At 33.2% G+C, this 20,278-nt stretch overlaps 1 protein-coding gene across 1 annotated transcript; it reads right to left on the reverse strand.

Annotated features, from left to right (window-relative positions):
- Nucleotides 1-1,339: 1,339 nt before the first annotated feature.
- On the reverse strand, nt 1,340-19,706 carry LOC149906848 (uncharacterized). The gene is made up of 5 exons (XM_090103773.1): nt 19,549-19,706; nt 5,228-5,327; nt 3,887-4,072; nt 2,519-2,669; nt 1,340-1,556 (listed from the first exon to the last, which is right to left on the reverse strand). Exons 2-5 carry the CDS (start codon nt 5,306-5,308, stop codon nt 1,462-1,464), a joined length of 513 nt encoding a protein of 170 aa, XP_089959899.1. The 5' UTR covers nt 5,309-5,327; nt 19,549-19,706; the 3' UTR covers nt 1,340-1,461.
- Between the last annotated feature and the right edge of the window lie 572 nt (nt 19,707-20,278).

Genomic DNA, 20,278 nt, shown 5'->3' on the forward strand with positions numbered 1-20,278 from the left:
AAATAAAACAAAAATTACTTATTTTTGGAAGATAAAATCTCTATCTATAAATATTTGAATTATGCAGTTTTCTATATTTGTCCGTATATATTGACTTTAAAATTATATTTTGTACTGTATAATGTATATAGATGGGAAAGCATGTCATCATGAAATTATTTTTTTTCTCGTTATTTTTTAAAAGTATGAATGGTATATATTTAATATATAAAGAGCTGCTTGAAATAAAATAAAAACTTTAAATATTTGTACGTACTTTTCAAGTTAATGCAATATTTATAACAAATATAAGTACCATTTGTACAATTATCTCATAAAAAAACATCAAAATAGTGCCGCAAATCACTTATTAAATACACTTAAGGTAATAAGTATAATAATTAATAACCAACTAAGAATAGGAACGTGAATAACCTTATAGTCCTTTTCACCTATGATGATTCCTGTGACACTTCATTGTGTTCCGAATTACTTACGTATTTTATGTTTATAAAGCAAAAATAATTTGAATGCATAATATTTTTATTTTAAGCTTCTAAAACAAAAACAGTAATACCTACGCAATTCGTGTACATGAAATGGAACGTTGAAAAATTATAGAGTTGGAAAATCATATAATCGGCGCCCATCTTGTGATCGATTGTCAATCGAGTCAATCGTCTGTACGAGTGCGTCAGCTTTTTATACAAGTTGCATTTTTATATTGATACTTTATGTGGTATTCTGTTATAATTACTAATTGTTATTGTTCACCTTTTGTCGCTGTTATTTGCTAAGATTCCAGTTAATTGTTGCCTAAATGCCGGAATAACTAATTTTGGTCCTTTATTCAAATCGATTTCATTTCCATATAAAATATTATCGACTATCGGAAACAATCGTGATGATTTCAGTAAAGGCAATCTCTACACGTGTCAACAATCGATATGTCACAGGAATCATCTTAGGTGAAAAGGACTATAATAAATATATTATATCCTAATTGTCAAATGTCATTTAAAAATGGCAATTTACTTACAAATCCTTTTGTATTTTAATAACCGTTTATTTCATTTTGTCTTACTCTTACGGTGAATTTACATCAAACGAACATAGAACTAGTGCTACAGCAAGAGCATTATTTCGTTATCTTTTAGTGTAAACGAAAACTCGTATTCAGTGTTGTTCAATATTAGAACATTGCATAGAATCTTTTTGAACGCACTATAAGAACGACAAAAGAACTTGACATAGTGGGGTTAGAATGCGCATTCACTCATTTGATGTAAACAAATTACATCAAATTTAAATGTTGTTGTTTAATAAGTTTTAATAATAATAGCCCCATTGTGACGATATAGGTGTAATGACGTCACAAGATGGCGCTGAATCGCTCCTATTCTTAGTTGAATACTACTTAGTCTTAGTCTAACTTACATAAGGACTAAACTTAGTGACTTAGACGTAACTTAAGCAGTTAATCTAGAAATCAGTCTTGTGTGGACCTTGCATGTCTTCGGAGCTCTTCAGCATCAGGTAGTAGCTGTTCACGCAGAGGATACAGTACGCTAATACTCCTGAAATTTTTATTAAATAAATAAATAAATTTTTGGTCAAGAGTGGCAGCAGACAGGGTACAATGGAAAGAGTTGGAGGAGGCCTTTGCCTTTGCCGTATTTAGTCGGTAAGAATCCGACATAACCCTTGGCTCCATCCCCGGGGGCCATGGGTATCTTTCGAAGATTTCCCCACTATAAAAAAAAAAAAAAAAAAAAAAAAAAGGCCTTTGCCGTAAGGCATACCGAAATTAGAGATATTTTATAGTGAAATTTTGTTTTTAGTTTTAAGTAATTTTATGTTTATATACTTATGTCAACTTTTTTCGGAAATAAAGGCTTTATTATTTATTATTATTATAAATAAATATTTCAGGACAATTTTCACACACGGCACGATCTGATCCCATACTAAGCTTTCACTTGTGTTATGGAAACCAGATGGCTGATAAACATACATATATAATTTTAAATAAATACTTATTTAGATAATTAAAATTTGCTCTGGGTGGGAATCGAACCCACGATCTCTGGCTTGGAAGGCAGGGCCATATGTTATCTTCTGGTTTAATAATTGTTACTTCAAATATAGCTGTCACTATTTCCTTTCAAAACTTTAATTATGCAGTTGTGTAGTCATAGTACATTCAAACAAATATTCAACCCAACCCCTTAATATTTCTAACAATTTATTATTAGTTTAAAACATAATACATATTATCTGCACTAAAATTATAAAGAGGAAATGAACTTAGTAAATTTATTCTTTCTTTTCAATTTGCATCAACAATAAAATCAAAATTCACATCACTCGACATACACAAAAAAAACAAATCAAAAGAAACTTAGCATGATAAATACACAGCCCTATCGCTTGTATAAGCGATCTCTACCAAGCAGCTGTTGAATTAAAATTATTCATTTATTACCCATAAAAGCTAGTACCTATTTTTAAATAGATAATTAAAACTAAATCTACTCACCAAAGAAAACCAATCCCTGCAAAAAGGCGAGGAATATATCCGAACCCGATACAGTGAAACCAAATGTCATGGCCGCTATCACGTAGATTAGTGAAGCGCAGTACAGAGCCAGCATCAGCCATACCCATATGCGAAGGGCTCGGGTGTTTCTCTGGAAATTATAATAATAGGTTATTTGATTGTAAGAACAGAGATATATACTTGTTATTTAACAGAAACTAAGGGATCAAATGGAAATAAATCTAGATAGACTCGAGTTACTCTTAAAAAGTTGTAAATGATAACTTTAAAAACTTTATGGAATGCAATAGAATTTAATTTGGCAATAGATGGTGTTGTTTGAAACGTGAGTTGGAACTTAGAATGGAGTTCCAAGGTGTCCTTTTTCAATTTGATATTGTACCAAGTTGTCTCTGACTTTTAATTTGTCTTCCTATAGTAGTTGAGTCTATGTTATTTTTGCTTCTTATATAGTACTAGCTGTGCCCTGCGGTTTCACCCGCTTTGCTCTGGTCCTGTTGGTATTAGGGTGATGATATATAGCCTATAGCCTTCCTCGATAAATGGGCTATCTAACACCAAAAGAATTTTTCAAAGCAGACCAGTAGTTTCAGAGATTAGCGCATTCAAAAACTCTTCAGCTTTATAATATTAGTATAGATATACATACCTTAAACATCCTATTCAAGAATAATGAATAATTCTGTCAACTTTGTATTCTTTAAAAAACGTAATGTATAGGTAGTTTATAAGTGTTAAATATGTACTTGTAATATGATGGGAAATAAAAGGCTTAATTATATAAGTACATAATATTATTATTATGTTTCTGAGTTCTATAATACTCGGGTACCACCAGAAGGACGGTACCCGGATCTTTGGAAGGCTTACGTAGGGACACAGATCCAACACGCAGGGGCCCTTTATAGAATTTTAATGTGTTGTGACTTGTGGGACACCAACCGCAGCCTGTCCATGCTGCACCATAGAGATACAGCCCTACAAGAATTGCTGGGCTGTATGATGGCTGTATGCATATTGTCATAAACTGGGCTATGGAATGGGATGTTAATGGACCAGTATTAAGGACTATGGAAAACTATGGCACCTGGCTTTCTGCTCAAATACAAATAATGGTTGGCAGGTGGTGACTCGCCCTCTCACTTTTATTATTAACTAGAGGTCCGCCCCGGCTTCGCCCGTGGTACATATTTCACAATAAAAGGTAGCCTATGTCCTTTCTCGGGTATCAAAATATCTCCATACCAAATTTCATGCAAATTGGTTCAGTAGTTTAGGCGTGATTGAGTAATAGACAGACAGACAGAGTTACTTTCGCATTTATAATATTAGTATGAATTATTATACCTTAAACACCGCATAGAGCAGTGTAGTAGCGAGCAGCACGTGCAGCACGGTGAACACGGCCACGGCGCACGTGATCGCGTACCACGTGGTGTACAGGCGGTCGCCCGCGTCCTCCACCGTGCCCACGTACTGACGGAACGCTTCCGCGTACACCGCGCATAATACCATCAGACTGAACGAGATTATCTGGAGGAATAATATTCTTCGTTGTAGGTACACAAGCATGGAATCAGGAATCGAAGGAGGTACACTTTAGGTACACTGGCATGGAAAACAGCTTGTGACATTATGTACAGAAGATAGACTTATTTGAGATCTTTGGCGATATCTCCAAACCAGAAAGCAAAGGAAAATGAATAGAAATTCAATTGTGTAGAAATAAAATTTCACATAAATATTTTAGACTGCAATTATTGTAATTCATAATTATGTTTTCAGTTTTTGTTGAGATTATTCATTTTGATAAAAAAAAATTTAAACTCTAATTTCAAATTTGACAGATAGTGTGGCGCCAAATATTCTAATGTCACAAATTTTATACAAATGTTAGCTGTATACGTATTGATAAATTCGCGCATTTTTAAATCTAAATATAAATTATCTAAGTATAGAATTGCGAATAGCGAAAATATTTTACAAGCACGATTCAGATAAATATGTGTCACACAATGTGTGTAAATGTAGTAGGTACACACTTCCTCCAAAGAATAAATTTGATAATATGAATAGATCTTCCTAATTTAAATTTATAATATGCAAAAATAAACAATACACTAGCTCGCATCAGCTATTTTATACAGTACTTGGAACAACTGACCCGTGTCCCGTATATAAAAATATTTCATACGCCCATACGTCAAATTGTATTGCTAACTAGCGGTCCGCCCCAGCATCGCCCGTGGTACAAGTTGACTTTTTTTGTCCATAATAACCATCTTCGTACGTCAAGGAATAGGTATTATAAAAAAAAGAATTATCGAAATCGGTTCAGCCGTTCTCGAGTTTTGCGCTTACCATTGGGCATTTCATTTTTATTATATAGATTTTTTATAGAATCTAAAATAAAAATCCCGGCGAACCACATCAATCTACCCTCAGAACACGAATGTAAATAAGGTCGGCCTGTTTGCGAACATAATGTTATTAATGACATTGGATCAGACCGACAACGTCGCAAAAAATTACGAGTGTACGTTTGGCAACGTCGCGCACAATGCGGCAGTCGATATTGTGAATTCAGAAAAAGTGTGTTCTGTATAGATTACAATTTATGTATCATTAGTGTTTTGAGTAATTGACTGTCTTATAAAAACTAAAACAAAAGAATTTCATCACACTTACCAAATGCACAAATCCAATCAATTTCGATCCAGCCTCTAGTCCCATGCACCAGCAGAACGATGTTATGTGCGGAACCGCCATCTCCTTACCCTCTTGACACCTGAAAACAAAATATAATAAAAATATATTATAATTTATAATATATTTTGTCTGGTTAACCCCAATATGATGAAACTTTTTATTATTGTAATAAGAATGGTGTGGAACATAGAAATCTAGTGCCTTGTTACTTAGATTTCTAATTTATAATAGACACATTTTAATAATTTGCGACCGAGCTCTATGGCGTGCCTTAGGGTTATAAGAGGCCTATCTCCAACAGTTTACGGAAAAAGGCTGAAGAGAGAGAGAGATAATAATTCGCGTATTTGCCATCAATTGCCCTAATTCAATTTATAGCAATGGAATTATTATTAGCTAATAGTTCTCTGGAATTTGATTCCAAAATTATCTGTCTGATTGGAATTTGGAAGGTCGTTTGCCAATCACTCTATATTTAGATTCAGAAGATTTTTATAAGTATTTACGTCTCCAGACATTCCTAGCTAATTAACGTTTGAAAACAAAACTTGTTCTTAAACTGTTTGTTATTTTGGAAAACGAATTTAGAATATGTGAATATTGTTCACAAGCTATATCTAATGAGCAAAAAATAAAAAAGATCGTCTGTGCCGTCAGCCCTGCCGTGCACACGTGTCAAAAGTGAAACTTTTATGGCAAGATTCAAAGATACTAATATCGTCGCCTTACTCCATGATGTGATGGCACTGCCATGACCCGACCTTGAAATTTTACTCTTAACGCGCCTAAAGAAGTTTCACTTCAAAAGTGGTAACTTTAGCCTATTGCCCTATTCTCTATAAATAATGTCCTATAAGTACTTACATACAAACACAAAATAATAATCTTATACTTATATAAAATTCTCGTGTCACAATGTTAGTCTGCATACTCCTCCGAAACGGGTGGACCGATTCTCATGAAATTTTCTGTGCATATCGGGTAAGTCTGAGAATCGGCCAACATCTATTTTTCATATGTACCACGGGCGAAGCCGGGGCGGACCGCTAGTAGCTTTATAATATTACCACAGATGCGTAATTAAAACATTAAACATACCCAGATCACTGTTAACCGGATGACAATCGAGATAATGAAAGCCATCAAGGCAATGACAATACCTATTCCATTGTGATATTATCATTTATCACCTTAGATCATTAAGTAATGGATACTTAACACTCGCAGGCGTTTCCCCTTTTGCCGAGGTATAAGATTATTTTCATCGAAAAATCTTATCCTTTCATAAAAACTACTTGCGTAATCGATTACAAGCACTCTGCGTATTCGTAAAACGTCGAACGGACGTCTGCGAGTGCTCCGCTAAAAATGCCGTTTTGTACTGTCAAGTCTTGCAGAAGCAATTCAAACATGTCGAATATAAAAAAAGATGGAATAACCTTTCATTTGTGTATATTTTTTTATTTTTTTAACGTACATTTCTAATAAAATGCAATTTCTAATAATCGTCGATGTATCGTTTAGCGATATGATCAAGAAAAATAATCGAGTCATGTTTACTCGATCATTGATGCGGCCCCACGAGACTATCATGGAAAGAAAATATACAAATTTAATCTTTATGAACTAGGAGATAAAGTTGAAAACGCCTTAATAAACCGCATTCCTTACGAGACTATCTTGTAAAGAAATACAAATTTAATCTTTATGACCTAAGTGATAAAGTTGAATTTAGAACGCGATATTGAACCCCACTCCACATGACTATCTTGGAATGAAATACAAATTTAATCTTTATTATCTTAGTGATAGAGTTGAATTTAAGGGCGCGTATAAAGTCAAATCACCAATCAACTTTTAGTTGATACGTGTAATATTCAAGACCAAATATAAAAAATAAAATATATGTAAAACTTGATGATATTTTCGATTATATTGTCAGATCAAAAACATAAAATATTGAAATTGACTCGATAGAAAAAATTCACGAAGTTACCTCTAAATTTCACACTTTTACGTTTTTTACTGGACATGGTAATACTTATTATGATTTTTTTTTCATAAACAATTATATTAAAACATTTGCAAGATATTTGTCAGAGCATTTTGTGTAATTACTTTTAGTTTTGGTTTAATCACGATAAAACACTTTTGGCGCTTACTATATTTTTAATTACGCAAGAAATCATCTTCCATCGCACGTTCCGGGAGCTAAAAACATAATTCTATTTCATACATCAGACGCTATCGCTCCGTTGAGACGAGTAGACCACGCTAAAATTGCTGCGCCGTGTTTTATAATTACGCCGAATATTGATTTGTTGAAAATGGTAAACAACAAAATGAAAAGACTTAAGAAACGAGAACTAAAGAAGATTCAAATTGAAAAGATAACTAAATGTCGAAGGTAATAATGTATATAATGTATAATATAATAGTATTGTTATAATATTAATAAATAATAATTATAATATAAAAAGATAAGTCTAGATTTACCTATTTGAGAAAGTTTAGTTTCTGTAAAATAATTTCCGCGGGCTGAGTATTGACGCGATAGCAGCAGCAACTATAGATAGGTAAATAAAATTCATAGTGGTACCTACCTAATTCTTACAGTCGCGGTGCAATCAATCAAGTCAAGAAAGATTTATATTATTATTATTACTATAGGCAGATCCTATGTTCGCTCCAGTAAATAATAATATCAATAATATGTAAACCGGTTGTGAATAGTACATATATATTATATTTACATAACATCTATACATAGGTATAACAAATTCGTACGAAAGTTAAAATTGTACTTACATTGAATAGGTATTTTTTTATAATATACATATGTATATGTATATATATAATATATTCATAATCTGTATTACATAGTAATATGTAGTATCTACATATCTATACATAAATATAGTTTTTAGAATTTTTGTATGTGTGTCTGTATGTAGGTATGTCTGGGCTCTAATTTTGGTGCAGATATAGCTTGAGACCTGAGAAAGGTCATAGGATGAGTTTTATCCCGTAAATAAAAAAAACTGTCTGTGTTTGTCTGTTTGTTTGTACACGCTAATCTCCGGAACTACTGGACGGATTTGAATGAAAGTTATTTTGTTGTGTAGGTACTATTATATTATCCGGGAAATATAAAATAATAATTTATTTTGAAAACTGAAACACCTGATGCAGAACCGCAACAGACCACCTAAACTATAGATTCATTTGAGAAAGTTTATCCAGGCGAGTTTGGATATTATTATTTGTGTAAATTCTGTAAATTCGTTCCCGCGAGTTGAGTATTCATGCGACGATATTTATAGATACCTACATTCATAGTGGGTACCTACAATTTACAAAGACACTTTTTATACTTAGTTATGTAGGTACCTAATTCCTACGGTCGCCTTGCAAATGCAATCAATCAAATTGACCCTGTTTGAAAGTAATTTACTAATTTCACAGAACAATTTTAAATTTGGAAAATGTGGACCCTCACTCTCAACCTGTGTCTACTGACTATTGCCACGCAGAAAAAAATACTCCAGAAAGGTACCTGCTAAAGTTACCAGCTCTCGATAAAATAATACGTAAATTTCGAAGAACTTTGTAATATTTTATAAAGGATAATTTTTATTTTTATTTTTAGAATAATTGCTGAGTCGAAAAATGTCGTACAATCTAATAGTCCATTGAATAAAAAGTTCTAGAGTGCGTGAGTTAGTAACGTAAGATGTTTCTTCGGAAACATGTCAAGAGTCCCTAGGTAATAAACATACTAAAACCCCGGGCCACTAGGAGGAGCCCCGGAGTGGGGGGAGGGGGAAAATGGGTCCATTTTTTCATTTTTCGCTTAAATCTCAAAAACGGTACATGTTAGAGAAAAACTTTCAAGGAAAAGTTGAAAGGCCATAAAATTATCTACAAGTTGTACCTGAATCATTTTTTCCTATATTCTACCGTTTCTGAGTTATACGCAGTAAAACATGATTTTGACTCAAACAATTTCCACATCAATCGATCAAAAAATATTTCTTTCTTCCAAAAATCTCAAAAGTGCTACTTGTGACCGGTATTGATAGATTGCTCTTAATTAGGTCTATAATTGGTAAAATAAACACATTCCTCCATGGAAGCCTTTAGGAGGAATCGATTGTCAAAATATTATATTATGGTAGTTTGAGTTACTGAACGTGATCTTTTTATTTTTTTCTTCCAAAAAACTCATAAGTGCAACTTGTGACCGGTACAGATAGATTGCTCATAATTGGGTCTATCATTGATAAAAATACCAGATTCCACCATGGAGGCCTTTAGGAGGTATTGAATTTTATTAGGGTAGTTACGATACATGAACTTTTTAACTAACTACCCTAATAAAATTCAATTCCCCGTAAACGCCTCCATGGTGGAATCTGGTATTTTTATCAATGATAGACCTAATTATGAGCAATCTATCTGTACCGGTCACAAGTTGCACTTTTGAGTTTTTTGGAAGAAAAAAATAAAAAGATCAAGTTCAGTAACTCAAACTGCCCTAATATAATATTTTGACAATCGATTCCTCCTAAAGGCTTCCATGGAGGAATGTGTTTATTTTACCAATTATAGACCTAATTAAGAGCAATCTATCAGTACTGGTCACAAGTTGCACATTTGAGTTTTTTGGAAGAAAGAAATATTTTTTGATCGATTGATGTTGAAATTGTTTGAGCCAAAATCATGTTTTACTGCGTATAACTCAGAAACGGTAGGATATAGGAAAAAATGATTCAGGTACAACTTGTAGATAATTTTATGGCCTTTCAATTTTTCCTTGAAAGTTTTTCTCTAACATGTACCGTTTTTGAGATTTAAGCGAAAAATGAAAAAAATGGACCCATTTCCCCCCTCCCCCCACTCCGGGGCTCGTCCTAGTGGCCCGGGGTTTTAGTATGTTTATTACCTAGGGACTCTTGACATGTTTCCGAAGAAACATCTTACGTTACTAACTCACGCACTCTAGACCCCCCTTGGAGGGACTCATTCAATGGACTATAACCAAATTAATCAAAATAAAGTTCTGGAGGAATGTGTGTCGTCGACTGCGTATGTTTATTTAAAAATAGTATCTATACTCGCTATTTCGACAGACTTTTTTTACGGATTCGTGCTCTATACTGTTTCCCTAATATTGTTTTTTTTTTATATATTACATACAGACAGTTTTTACTTTTTTTATTGTTTTATAATATGTATAGATTATCATTAATAATTATAAACAAATAATAATAAAAAGACATATTACATAATTTGTGATGATTTCAACTTCACTGTTTTATACAATTATTTTAGACAACATACCTACTAACTACCGAAAATACGCGTTGAACGAGCGAAGAATATTGTGTATAATTTAGCGTGCGATGAACTTTACGTACGTTGGATGAGCCGGGTGTATGAGGGTATTGTGAGGGCGCGCGGCATGGCGCGTAATGTGCGGGGCTTAATCGTAGAATTATCTGGCTTTATACGCCCTCTTAAAAACTCGTCGCTTAAAAGGTCGTAAATTTTTACGACTTTCGTGACACAAATTATTTTTGTGAATGTGTGATTATGTTTCATTGTGTTTCATCAGTGTGAGTTACCCTCCCCGCACCAAAATCAGCAGAAAGTTTAGTTAGAACATTTGCCAGCGTACTCCATCCATTACTTAATGATCTAAGTTTATCACATACCACAGCCCACAGGAAGGCAAACGGACAAACGCGTCACCTAAAGTGAAGCGACGCATGGCACCGTCACCAAAACATCCTCAACTTTAAGATGACGTTGTAACCACAAGTGACAAGACGATTAAGATGAATTACTGAATAGCATAGAAAACAAGGGAAAAACAGCATTTTTTAGTAACGTCATTTTTAGGAATACCTCACGACATAGATTTGTAGGAATTCAAACTCAAACTCAAACTCAAACATTTATTTATTCAATTAGACTTCTTAAAGAAGCACTTTTGAAACGTCATTACATATTTTAAAATTTACCACCGATTCGGAAAGCAGTATCTACGGAGAAGAACCGGCAAGAAACTCCATAGTTGCTCTTTTAAATCATGTCAGTTTTACAATTTTACAAAATACATATGTAACAACATATAAGTATTGTAATAACATGCCAAAGAACTGTCCTGTGGTTTTTACGCGACAACCCTCCATGGGTTTTTATCGTCCATATATTCCTGAATACTGTAGTACGCTCTCTGAACTAGTACATTTTTTATATAAGTTTTAAATTTAGAACTACTAAACTCTTTAATATTATGAGGAATTCTATTGTAAAAGCGTATACCTTGACCCATAAATGAATTTTTAACTTTAGCTAATCGGAAAAATGGCATTTCAATTCTATTTCTGTTCCTTGTGCCATAACAGTGTCTATCTCCCACTCTTGTGTGTAAGTCGGCGTTTTTGTGTACATGCAAAATATTATTAAATATATACTGTGATGGTACAGTAAGGATACCAGTATTCTTAAAGAGATCTCTTAGTGAGTCCCGAGCACGTAAATTATATATAGAACGAATGGCTCTTTTCTGTAAGATAAATATAGTTTCTATATCTGCTGCCCTGCCCCATAGTAGAATTCCATAGGACATAATACTATGAAAGTAGCTGAAATAAACCAATCTAGCTGTATCTTCATCGGTGAGATGCCTTACCTTTCGGACTGCATATGGTCATTAAAACAATTAAATACACATTAAAATCTTCAATAACTAACCTAGTATGTACGAAATATGAACGTAAACGTATCATTATAAATACCTAATTAAAACCATTAAAATTAACTTAGTAGTTATTAGTTAAACACAGATAGAGAGCTCAAGAAAAACCATATTTAAAATCCATTAGCTCTTTAAAATTAACACAATAATACATGATATTTTGGGAGTTTTTATCTATATATTGTTTTAAATTAGGATTTAAATCAGTTAAAATGTACTCACGGCACATCACCCTCGGTCCTCATGATGCGATCGAATGGTTATAGATAGCTCAACTATTATCCTAGACTTCTTTTTGTTACTGACCAGTTCAACGGTTAACTAGATCCGTTAAGTAGAGGCTTAAGTTACGAAAGACCAACGGACAAGCGGACTAAATTCTATTTAATATATCCAATACCCATATAGGATTTAGTTATGAAAACATAAATAGAATTGGTGGAAAAAAAACATTTATAGCAAGCTTTCTCTGATTAAAATAACAAAAATACTTGCATTAATAAATCCTAAATTTTCCCTGAGTAAGTACTCTGTTTAATTGGGAGGGAAACCTTATCTATACTTAATATTATAAAGCTGAAGAGTTTGTTTGTTTGTTTGTTTGAACGCGCTAATCTCGGGAACCACTGGTCCGATTTGAAAAATTCTTTCGGTGTTCGATAGCTCATTTATCGAGGAAGGCTATAGGCTATATATTATCACGCTACGATCAACAGAAGAGAAGCCATGGGGGTGAAATCGCGCGGAGCAGCTAGTCACAGATAAGGAAAATGTAATCCCCGCATTTTAGGAATTTAAGATTGAATATTTAATGACTAAAGAACCTTAGTATTATGTGTATGGATATTAAATAATGAAGCATATAGGGTCAACCGGGGCAAATGCAACTATGGGGCTATGGCAACTAGTTATCATAACTAATTTATTAGAGTTGTTGTAATAAATCGCCACCTATGATTCAATAACTCAACGACTAATAAATCTTACAAGTAATAGATGGTGCCCCTACGATGAAAACTATTTGATTGATAGGCCATTGTGTCAAACCGCTATTTTGAAGTTGGTGTGCGTAAAAACAGGTGTCGAGTTTTGCAGACAAAAAAATTGTTTAGGAGTGATTTTTTGCAGGTGTTTTTGATTGGACACGATTATCACAAGCCGTTAAGCTTATTTCATTTATATTTTTAGTGCGTTAGTTGACTCTATTTTGTGTTATTGATGCAGTTACAATTGCCCCATGAAAATTTCACTGTGGGGTTATTGCAACTGTGAGATTAGTTACAATAGCCCCTTATATTTTTGTATGAAACTAAAAACACTAGTGATGTGACAGTGTCGATATTTTTATTATGTATCCTTCTTGGTAGTCAAAATATACTTTCTTTATGATTAATTAAAGAAGAACCATCGATTATTTCTTCGATATTATACCCAGAGACGGGTTCATAAGTAAAATTCAAATAAGATAAAGCGTGGATAAAGAATATAAGTAACTAAAAACGATAGGTAGAATAGTTCTGTGATTGTTCAAGTCATTTTTAGTAAACGGTTGATTAACTAATAAACGTATTTTGTTTGGTTTACGTTTTTAACAATATTTAACACAAAGAATATTATTTGTTCTGACCAAAAACTAAAATTGACTTAGTAGGTAGTACACTGTTTTTTTTTGTTGCGATTTAAAGTGGTAAATCAAAGTAGGTACATGAGTTTTTCCTCTAAATAATGCGGCGCCATCTACGATCGCAACGTTATTGTATAGATAACGTTATTGTATATATATATAGAATAATAAAAATATATCGATGAATAAGTTTTTTGCATTCCCCACACTAATTCTCTAACAAATAGTTGCATTTGCCCCACAATCAGAAAAATAAGATTTTTCCTGAAAACTCGTCCTTGCTACACGGTAATCCAGTTCAAAATCCTATGAATAACATGAAATCTCATAAATATATTCTATATTCGTTGTTTTATATGAAATAGAAGAAGAGCTATGGCAGTTAGTTGCATTTACCCCCGACTAGGGGTTAATGTAACTTTTTCTACCAATTTTAGGAAATATTCTCACTACCAGTTATTTATAAGACTACTGTATTGCTTGATTGGTTGAAAATAATCTTGAATAAATACAAAAATCACTAAATGGGTCAAATAAATGACCAAATATAAAAGGAGATAACTGCAACCGATCAAACTTGAAACTTGTTATTTTTTAGTTGCATTTGCCCCGGTTGACCCTACTTATGGTTAAAGATAAGCTAATAGCTGGGTAAATCTCTATAATAGCCAATTATAATGTCATTTAGTATCAAGATTGTATGCATTGTATGTAATGATGCGTTTGTTATCTAAATTTTATAATAAAGATCCTTCAAGTAGAATGTAGATTCACGATAAACTGCTTACCAAAGACTTATTTTAACTTAACAAGAAAAACAAAATATTTAAAAGCTACCTATTGTAATTTGTCGAACCGTAATCTACTTTTAGTGAAGCTTATAACACTACAATTATTAATTTATTTAAAAGATATATCAAGTTACAACCTAAGTCAAGCATTCTTCTAGTGTTAATCTATAATAATCTACCGTTTTCATTAATGAAGAAGAGGATTCAAGAAAAATCTTCTCTGTAATAATCTAGGGCCTTAGACAAAGTAACAATTAAAAAACGATAACGAAGTTAGAAAAGGCAAAAATGTATGGGATTGACATACGCCGCGTTAGATCACGTGGTCTATCTAATGTCAATCCCATACAATTTTCCTTTTCTAACTTCGTTATCGTTTTTTAATTGTTACTTTGTCTACGGGCCCTAGTCTATGTAACTTTATCTATAAACTGTAAATTAAATCGCGTTTAACTTGCACCACAAATATTCATCCCAGACGAAACAATCAAGGTTAACCTGTCATACTAGAGTACTGGGTGATGGGTCTGATTATCTCTATATATAAAACGGTCAGGTTTAAAATAACACTTATAACTGGAGATCTGAACCAATGTTTATGGTTTTTAATTCGTTGCATTTGTCTCCGCCCCGAATATCTATCTTATAGTTTAGACCTCGGTACAGTGGTTGACGCGTGAGCGTAACACCAAGGGGTCCTGGGTTCGATTCCCGGTGGAGACGAAGAAAAAAAATGTCTCGGTCTGGTAGGACATAGAAGGCTGATCACCTACTGGTCCCTAAAGAAAATCGATCAGTGAAACAGATGTATAAATAAATAAAATAAATAAAATTGTTTTATTTCAGGAAATGTCCCTTCCCATATGCAAGTTACAAATTACAATCAAAATAAAATACAAAAAAATTAAAGACAATTAGAGCATCATTTATAGTTTTTTCCTGGCTTTATAGGTTTATCCCTAGCATAATAGAGTAAGTGCGCCAATTATGGACCACCATAAGGTTTTTTTGTAATAAAACTCAGAATTATAAAGATTAATCAGCCTTATATATTTTAAAAGGTTCGGGAGTTATTTAGGAACAAAATCAAATATTAGAATTCTTAAGGAACATTAAAATCTTAGAAATAATCAACATTTTCTAAAACATGTCATTTTTGTTCATTAGAAAAAAGTGTACAAAATATGGACCACATGGTTTTAAATATGGACCATAGTGAATTTGGTACAAAATTATTGAAAAAAAGATGTTAAGATTGTAGGCTTGGTAGTTTTTCTTCCTCTGTTGCTGACAGTTTTCCTTAAATGCGGTATAGGCTGAAACACTTTTTGCGAAAAATATGATTTAGATGATGTAGAGGGACTAACTATTGAATCATTCATAGTCAGTGTTGACACTCCTGGTTGTGCATTAGCTTTGTGCTTCATAATGTCCATCAATGGGTCTGGGGTGATGGTTCAATTACAGATTAAGGTGTGGGAGATGCAACAGCCTTTGTCGCAGGTAAGCAGTTATCGGGTTCAGGTACAACAGCCCTTTGCTGAGGTATCGGGTTATCAGGAATTATATCAACTGGTGTCGTAATATCGCGCGCTGGGTCATTAGAAGGCCCCTCTACTGCTGGAAGGTCTTCGTCAATAAAGCCATGATCTTCAAAAACGTGTCTATTAACGGGATATATCCCTGTGGCACGAAAACCGCATAATGCAAACGCGCGCTTCCTTTTTTTAAACACGTGCTTTAATTGCATTAGCCATTGCCTCTTTATCCCATGTTTGTCTTCATTTGTAGATGTTATCCTTAAACAATCAAATTAAAATAAAACTACTTGACTTTTACTAAAATGGACCACTAGTCCATATTTAAAACATGCCGGTGGTCCATATTATAATACACATAGAATTTTACGGTAATATTGTTGCTAAGAAAAATATTTAAACTATTAGATATACCAACTTATTATGAATGATTGTAAAGCAACTCACCTTTCCCCTGGTATAATTCACTTTTCCAAACAGTAATATTTTATGAAGTTATGAGCTTACGAAGTTAGGTAAAAAATTACATCGCGCAATGACAAAAACGAAAAATGGCTGCCATTAATGCGTGCGCGATCTCTGCCCAACGGCAAACGATTGGCGAGGCTCTGGTGGGGTGGAATTCAGTTTGCGGAGACCGATACCTACCTACGACTGATGGTTTTCGAGAAATGAAGGTAGTCCATATTACGGAACCAGTCCATAATTGGCGCACTTACTCTATGTATAATGCATCTGCCCCTTACCCCACTAGGGGACATGGGACTTCACTATTTATAGTTTAGATTCCGAAGCGATTTTCGGATAAAGAAATAGATAATAAGGAGCAACTATAACATAGAAATCAGAAACCTAAAACCGCCAAGACTTAGAACGAAACCATAATTTTGCAGAGACTCAAGACTTAATAGCGATAGTTGTCTTTTCTTATGTGCAATATTAGGCCAATATCTAAAGGTTTGTACAAGGACCTCGAATATGTACGTATATGGATTATGGATACTTTAAGAGGTACACTGCAACACTATACTATTAAATAATAATTTAATCTATTTATTTCTAAATAAATGTAAGTCGTAAGCTGTTTAAAAATCTTACCGTGCACATCTCAATAGCAGACATGAATCTTAACAACCATACTGAATATGAATACAAAAGTTCAATTCCATTGTTTCACACAATTGAACAGTAGGGATGTAGAATAAAAAAAAGTGTAGTTACCTAGAAGATGAAGCTTGGCATGCTTTGAGTTCACACTTTGAAGTTTGAAGTACCCAGTATACGAGACGCTTTTTATAGCAAACTAGCTGTGCCGCGCGGTTTCATCCGCGGACGGAACCTCAGAGGCAAGTATTTATACATATTAATAAGTATCAACACTGCCTACTACAATCATAGTCCGTTGAGTGATTTTTGGGTGAAACCGTTACAAACATTAATCATACACTTTCCCATTCATAGTATTAGTTCAGTGTATAGAAACTGATAGTATTAGGTAGGTAGGTATATTACTATTGATAGTAATCTGTGCTATTAGAATATAGACACGAAATTAATCACTACATTATTGGCAGAAAAACCACACCCTCACAGCAGTCTATCGTTTTGTACCACATTTTGTACATTATTTTTATGAATGGCCTCAATATCGGCGCCATAATGATGAGTATACACACTACGGTATCGAAGGCCGTTCCCTCTTCCATTTATCCTCTCCCACTTTTATTTCCACGTCAGAAACTAATTTAAATCGGATTATTTGTACAGAGGTTTATATAAATTGTAGCATTGCAAAATACATTCAATGCCATAGCTGGATTATTTATCGTTTTTATTATTTGATTTTAATGAATTAAAATTTAAAACTACATTAATTAAAATTAACAAATGGGAATATGTAATTGCAACCAAGTTTTTTCACGTAAATCGTTTTCAAAACAAAACTATTCTATTGTATTATCACTAGTATAAAAACAAAATCACTCTCTCTATCCCTATGCATGCTTAAATCTTTAAAACTACGCAATGGATTTTGATCCGGTTTTTTTCAATAGATAGAGTGATTCAAGAGGAAGGTTTTAGTATATTATTTATTAGATTTTAGACAAAGCGGACGAGGCATCGGCCCGAAAGCTAGTAAGTTATAACTTGTTTCCCCCAAGTATAAATACATACATTGAGACCCATTAAATAGATTAAAATTAAGACCAAAAAACAAGACAACACACTAATTGAATGTGATCGGTTATCTCAATTGCTTTAATTTGTACACTATTCAAGGTTGTAGTATCCCAGACGTTTAACAAAATTAGGCGACATTTCTTAAAAAATAAGCTCTATATAACATAGCTACGGATATGTTTAGTAAAAGTAATAGTAGGATTTGGCCATTTTCATAGAATAATTAATCCATCAGGCCCCGGAATCACAGACACAATAGAAAATCTATTGTGTCGCGGTCGGATCTGGCCGCTCGGGGCTCAATGGGTTAATATAATAAATGCGAAACTACCTAATAATATTATAAATGTGAAAGTTTGTGAGGGTGGATATTTGTTACTCTATCACGCAAATACTACTGAACCAATTACAATAAAATGTTCTATGTTGTTCTATTGGAAAAGTTCATTGCCATTGAATCTATACTACAATATTATAAAGCTGAAGAGTTTGTTTTTTTGTTTGATTTCAGGAACTACTGGTCCGATTTGAAAAATTCTTAGGTAATAGATAGCCCATTTATCGAGGAAGGCTATAGACTATATATCATCACACTAAGACCAACAGGAGTGGAGCACTGCGGGTAAAACCGTAGGGCACAGCTAGTACAGTGTAATGTGACATTTACTATATTAATTTACTTAAAAAACAATTTTAGAAGTGAAACACTGTACAAGTTGCAATTATGAATTATGAATAACCATGTAGCTCGATAACAACTTTGAATACATAGGAATCATTTATCATAGATTTCCTGTTAGTTACAACAGTGTTTGACTAGTGGAAAATCTTTATCTTTGCAATTATTAGTCCACAAAATATTTTATTTATTTGTTACAGCTCTACTTCCTTCATCCTAATAGGAAATCATTTAAATATGCCTGTTATATTTATATAGAGATATTGATAACATCTGGCAAGTGACAGTTCATTTATCTTGGCAAGTGTGTGACCTTCCATCTTCATAAAATTAATTGTTTCATGTTTGTATGAGAATAAGGAGATAAGATTACAGTATGAGATATTATAAAATAACACAGCAATAGTCTTTAATATTGCACTTGCAAACTAAAATACGTACTTATTGATTCTTTAAAAATAGTCACGTTTGATTGTCTTTTGTTAATTAGGTAATCGAAATACGGAACCTAGGTAGTTCAGTTTAATTTGCAAGGTGAATTAACATAATTATAAATTACTTATTTTCGATAAAAATATTGAGAACAGAGTTCATACATTATAGAACTGAAGAAAAATAGTTATTGCAATGTGTATTAAATCTTTTTAATATTCTGTTTACCTATATGTACAAATTTTGATGTTTATGTTTTTTTTATTGAGGTTAAACAATAATTACTTACCGCGTTAGTGAAATCCTCGAACAATAAAATCTCTTGACTGGCAACACACCCAAAATTGAAGGAATAAGTTATAAATTACTCCCTGGCACAATCACTATTTTCATTTATTATGAATTAAATACTTTGAAAATATACAAACAGACACAGACACTCGTTTTCGGACGAGATGTGAGTAAAATACTGATTGAAAATGAGATGGCACACACAAATTGTATACGGAGTGAGAGAGATAAAGATAGTAGTCGATATTTTACTAGACGTCAAGTCGACGTCATGTGACGTCACTTTCGTCTGGGTTTGGTTTTTCGAAAGTGCTAAGCGCGATTATTCTAAAAGCATAGGTAAAACCTAGGTAGGCTCAGTAAAAACCACTGCACACATGAACGTGCAAATATAGAGTTCTATTAATATACTTACATATGGAGTTGTATCAAATCAATCGGTTTACTATTAAATATTAAAACATTGTGTACCTACCATAATATGTGTGTACCTATGTTGAGGTGTAGGCACCACAGTAGGCACATTAGGTACTTTTTTCTCATTTCACCAACTAGTCTTAAAAATTAAAAGTTTTCATACTTAATACATATTTTCCTTTTTGCCTTCTCCCAGTCGTTGCCTGGCAGAGATCACTGGATAGTGATAAGGCCGCCAAATTCCAATTGTGATAGACCTACATCATTTCTTGTATCATTTAACATTTTGATTACTTTATGTACAATAAAGT

This window comes from Colias eurytheme, chromosome 7 (assembly GCF_061535395.1).
Source record: "Colias eurytheme isolate Ceu_HAF_F1 chromosome 7, ilColEury1 Martin Lab GWU primary, whole genome shotgun sequence".
Lineage (NCBI taxonomy): Eukaryota > Metazoa > Arthropoda > Insecta > Lepidoptera > Pieridae > Colias > Colias eurytheme.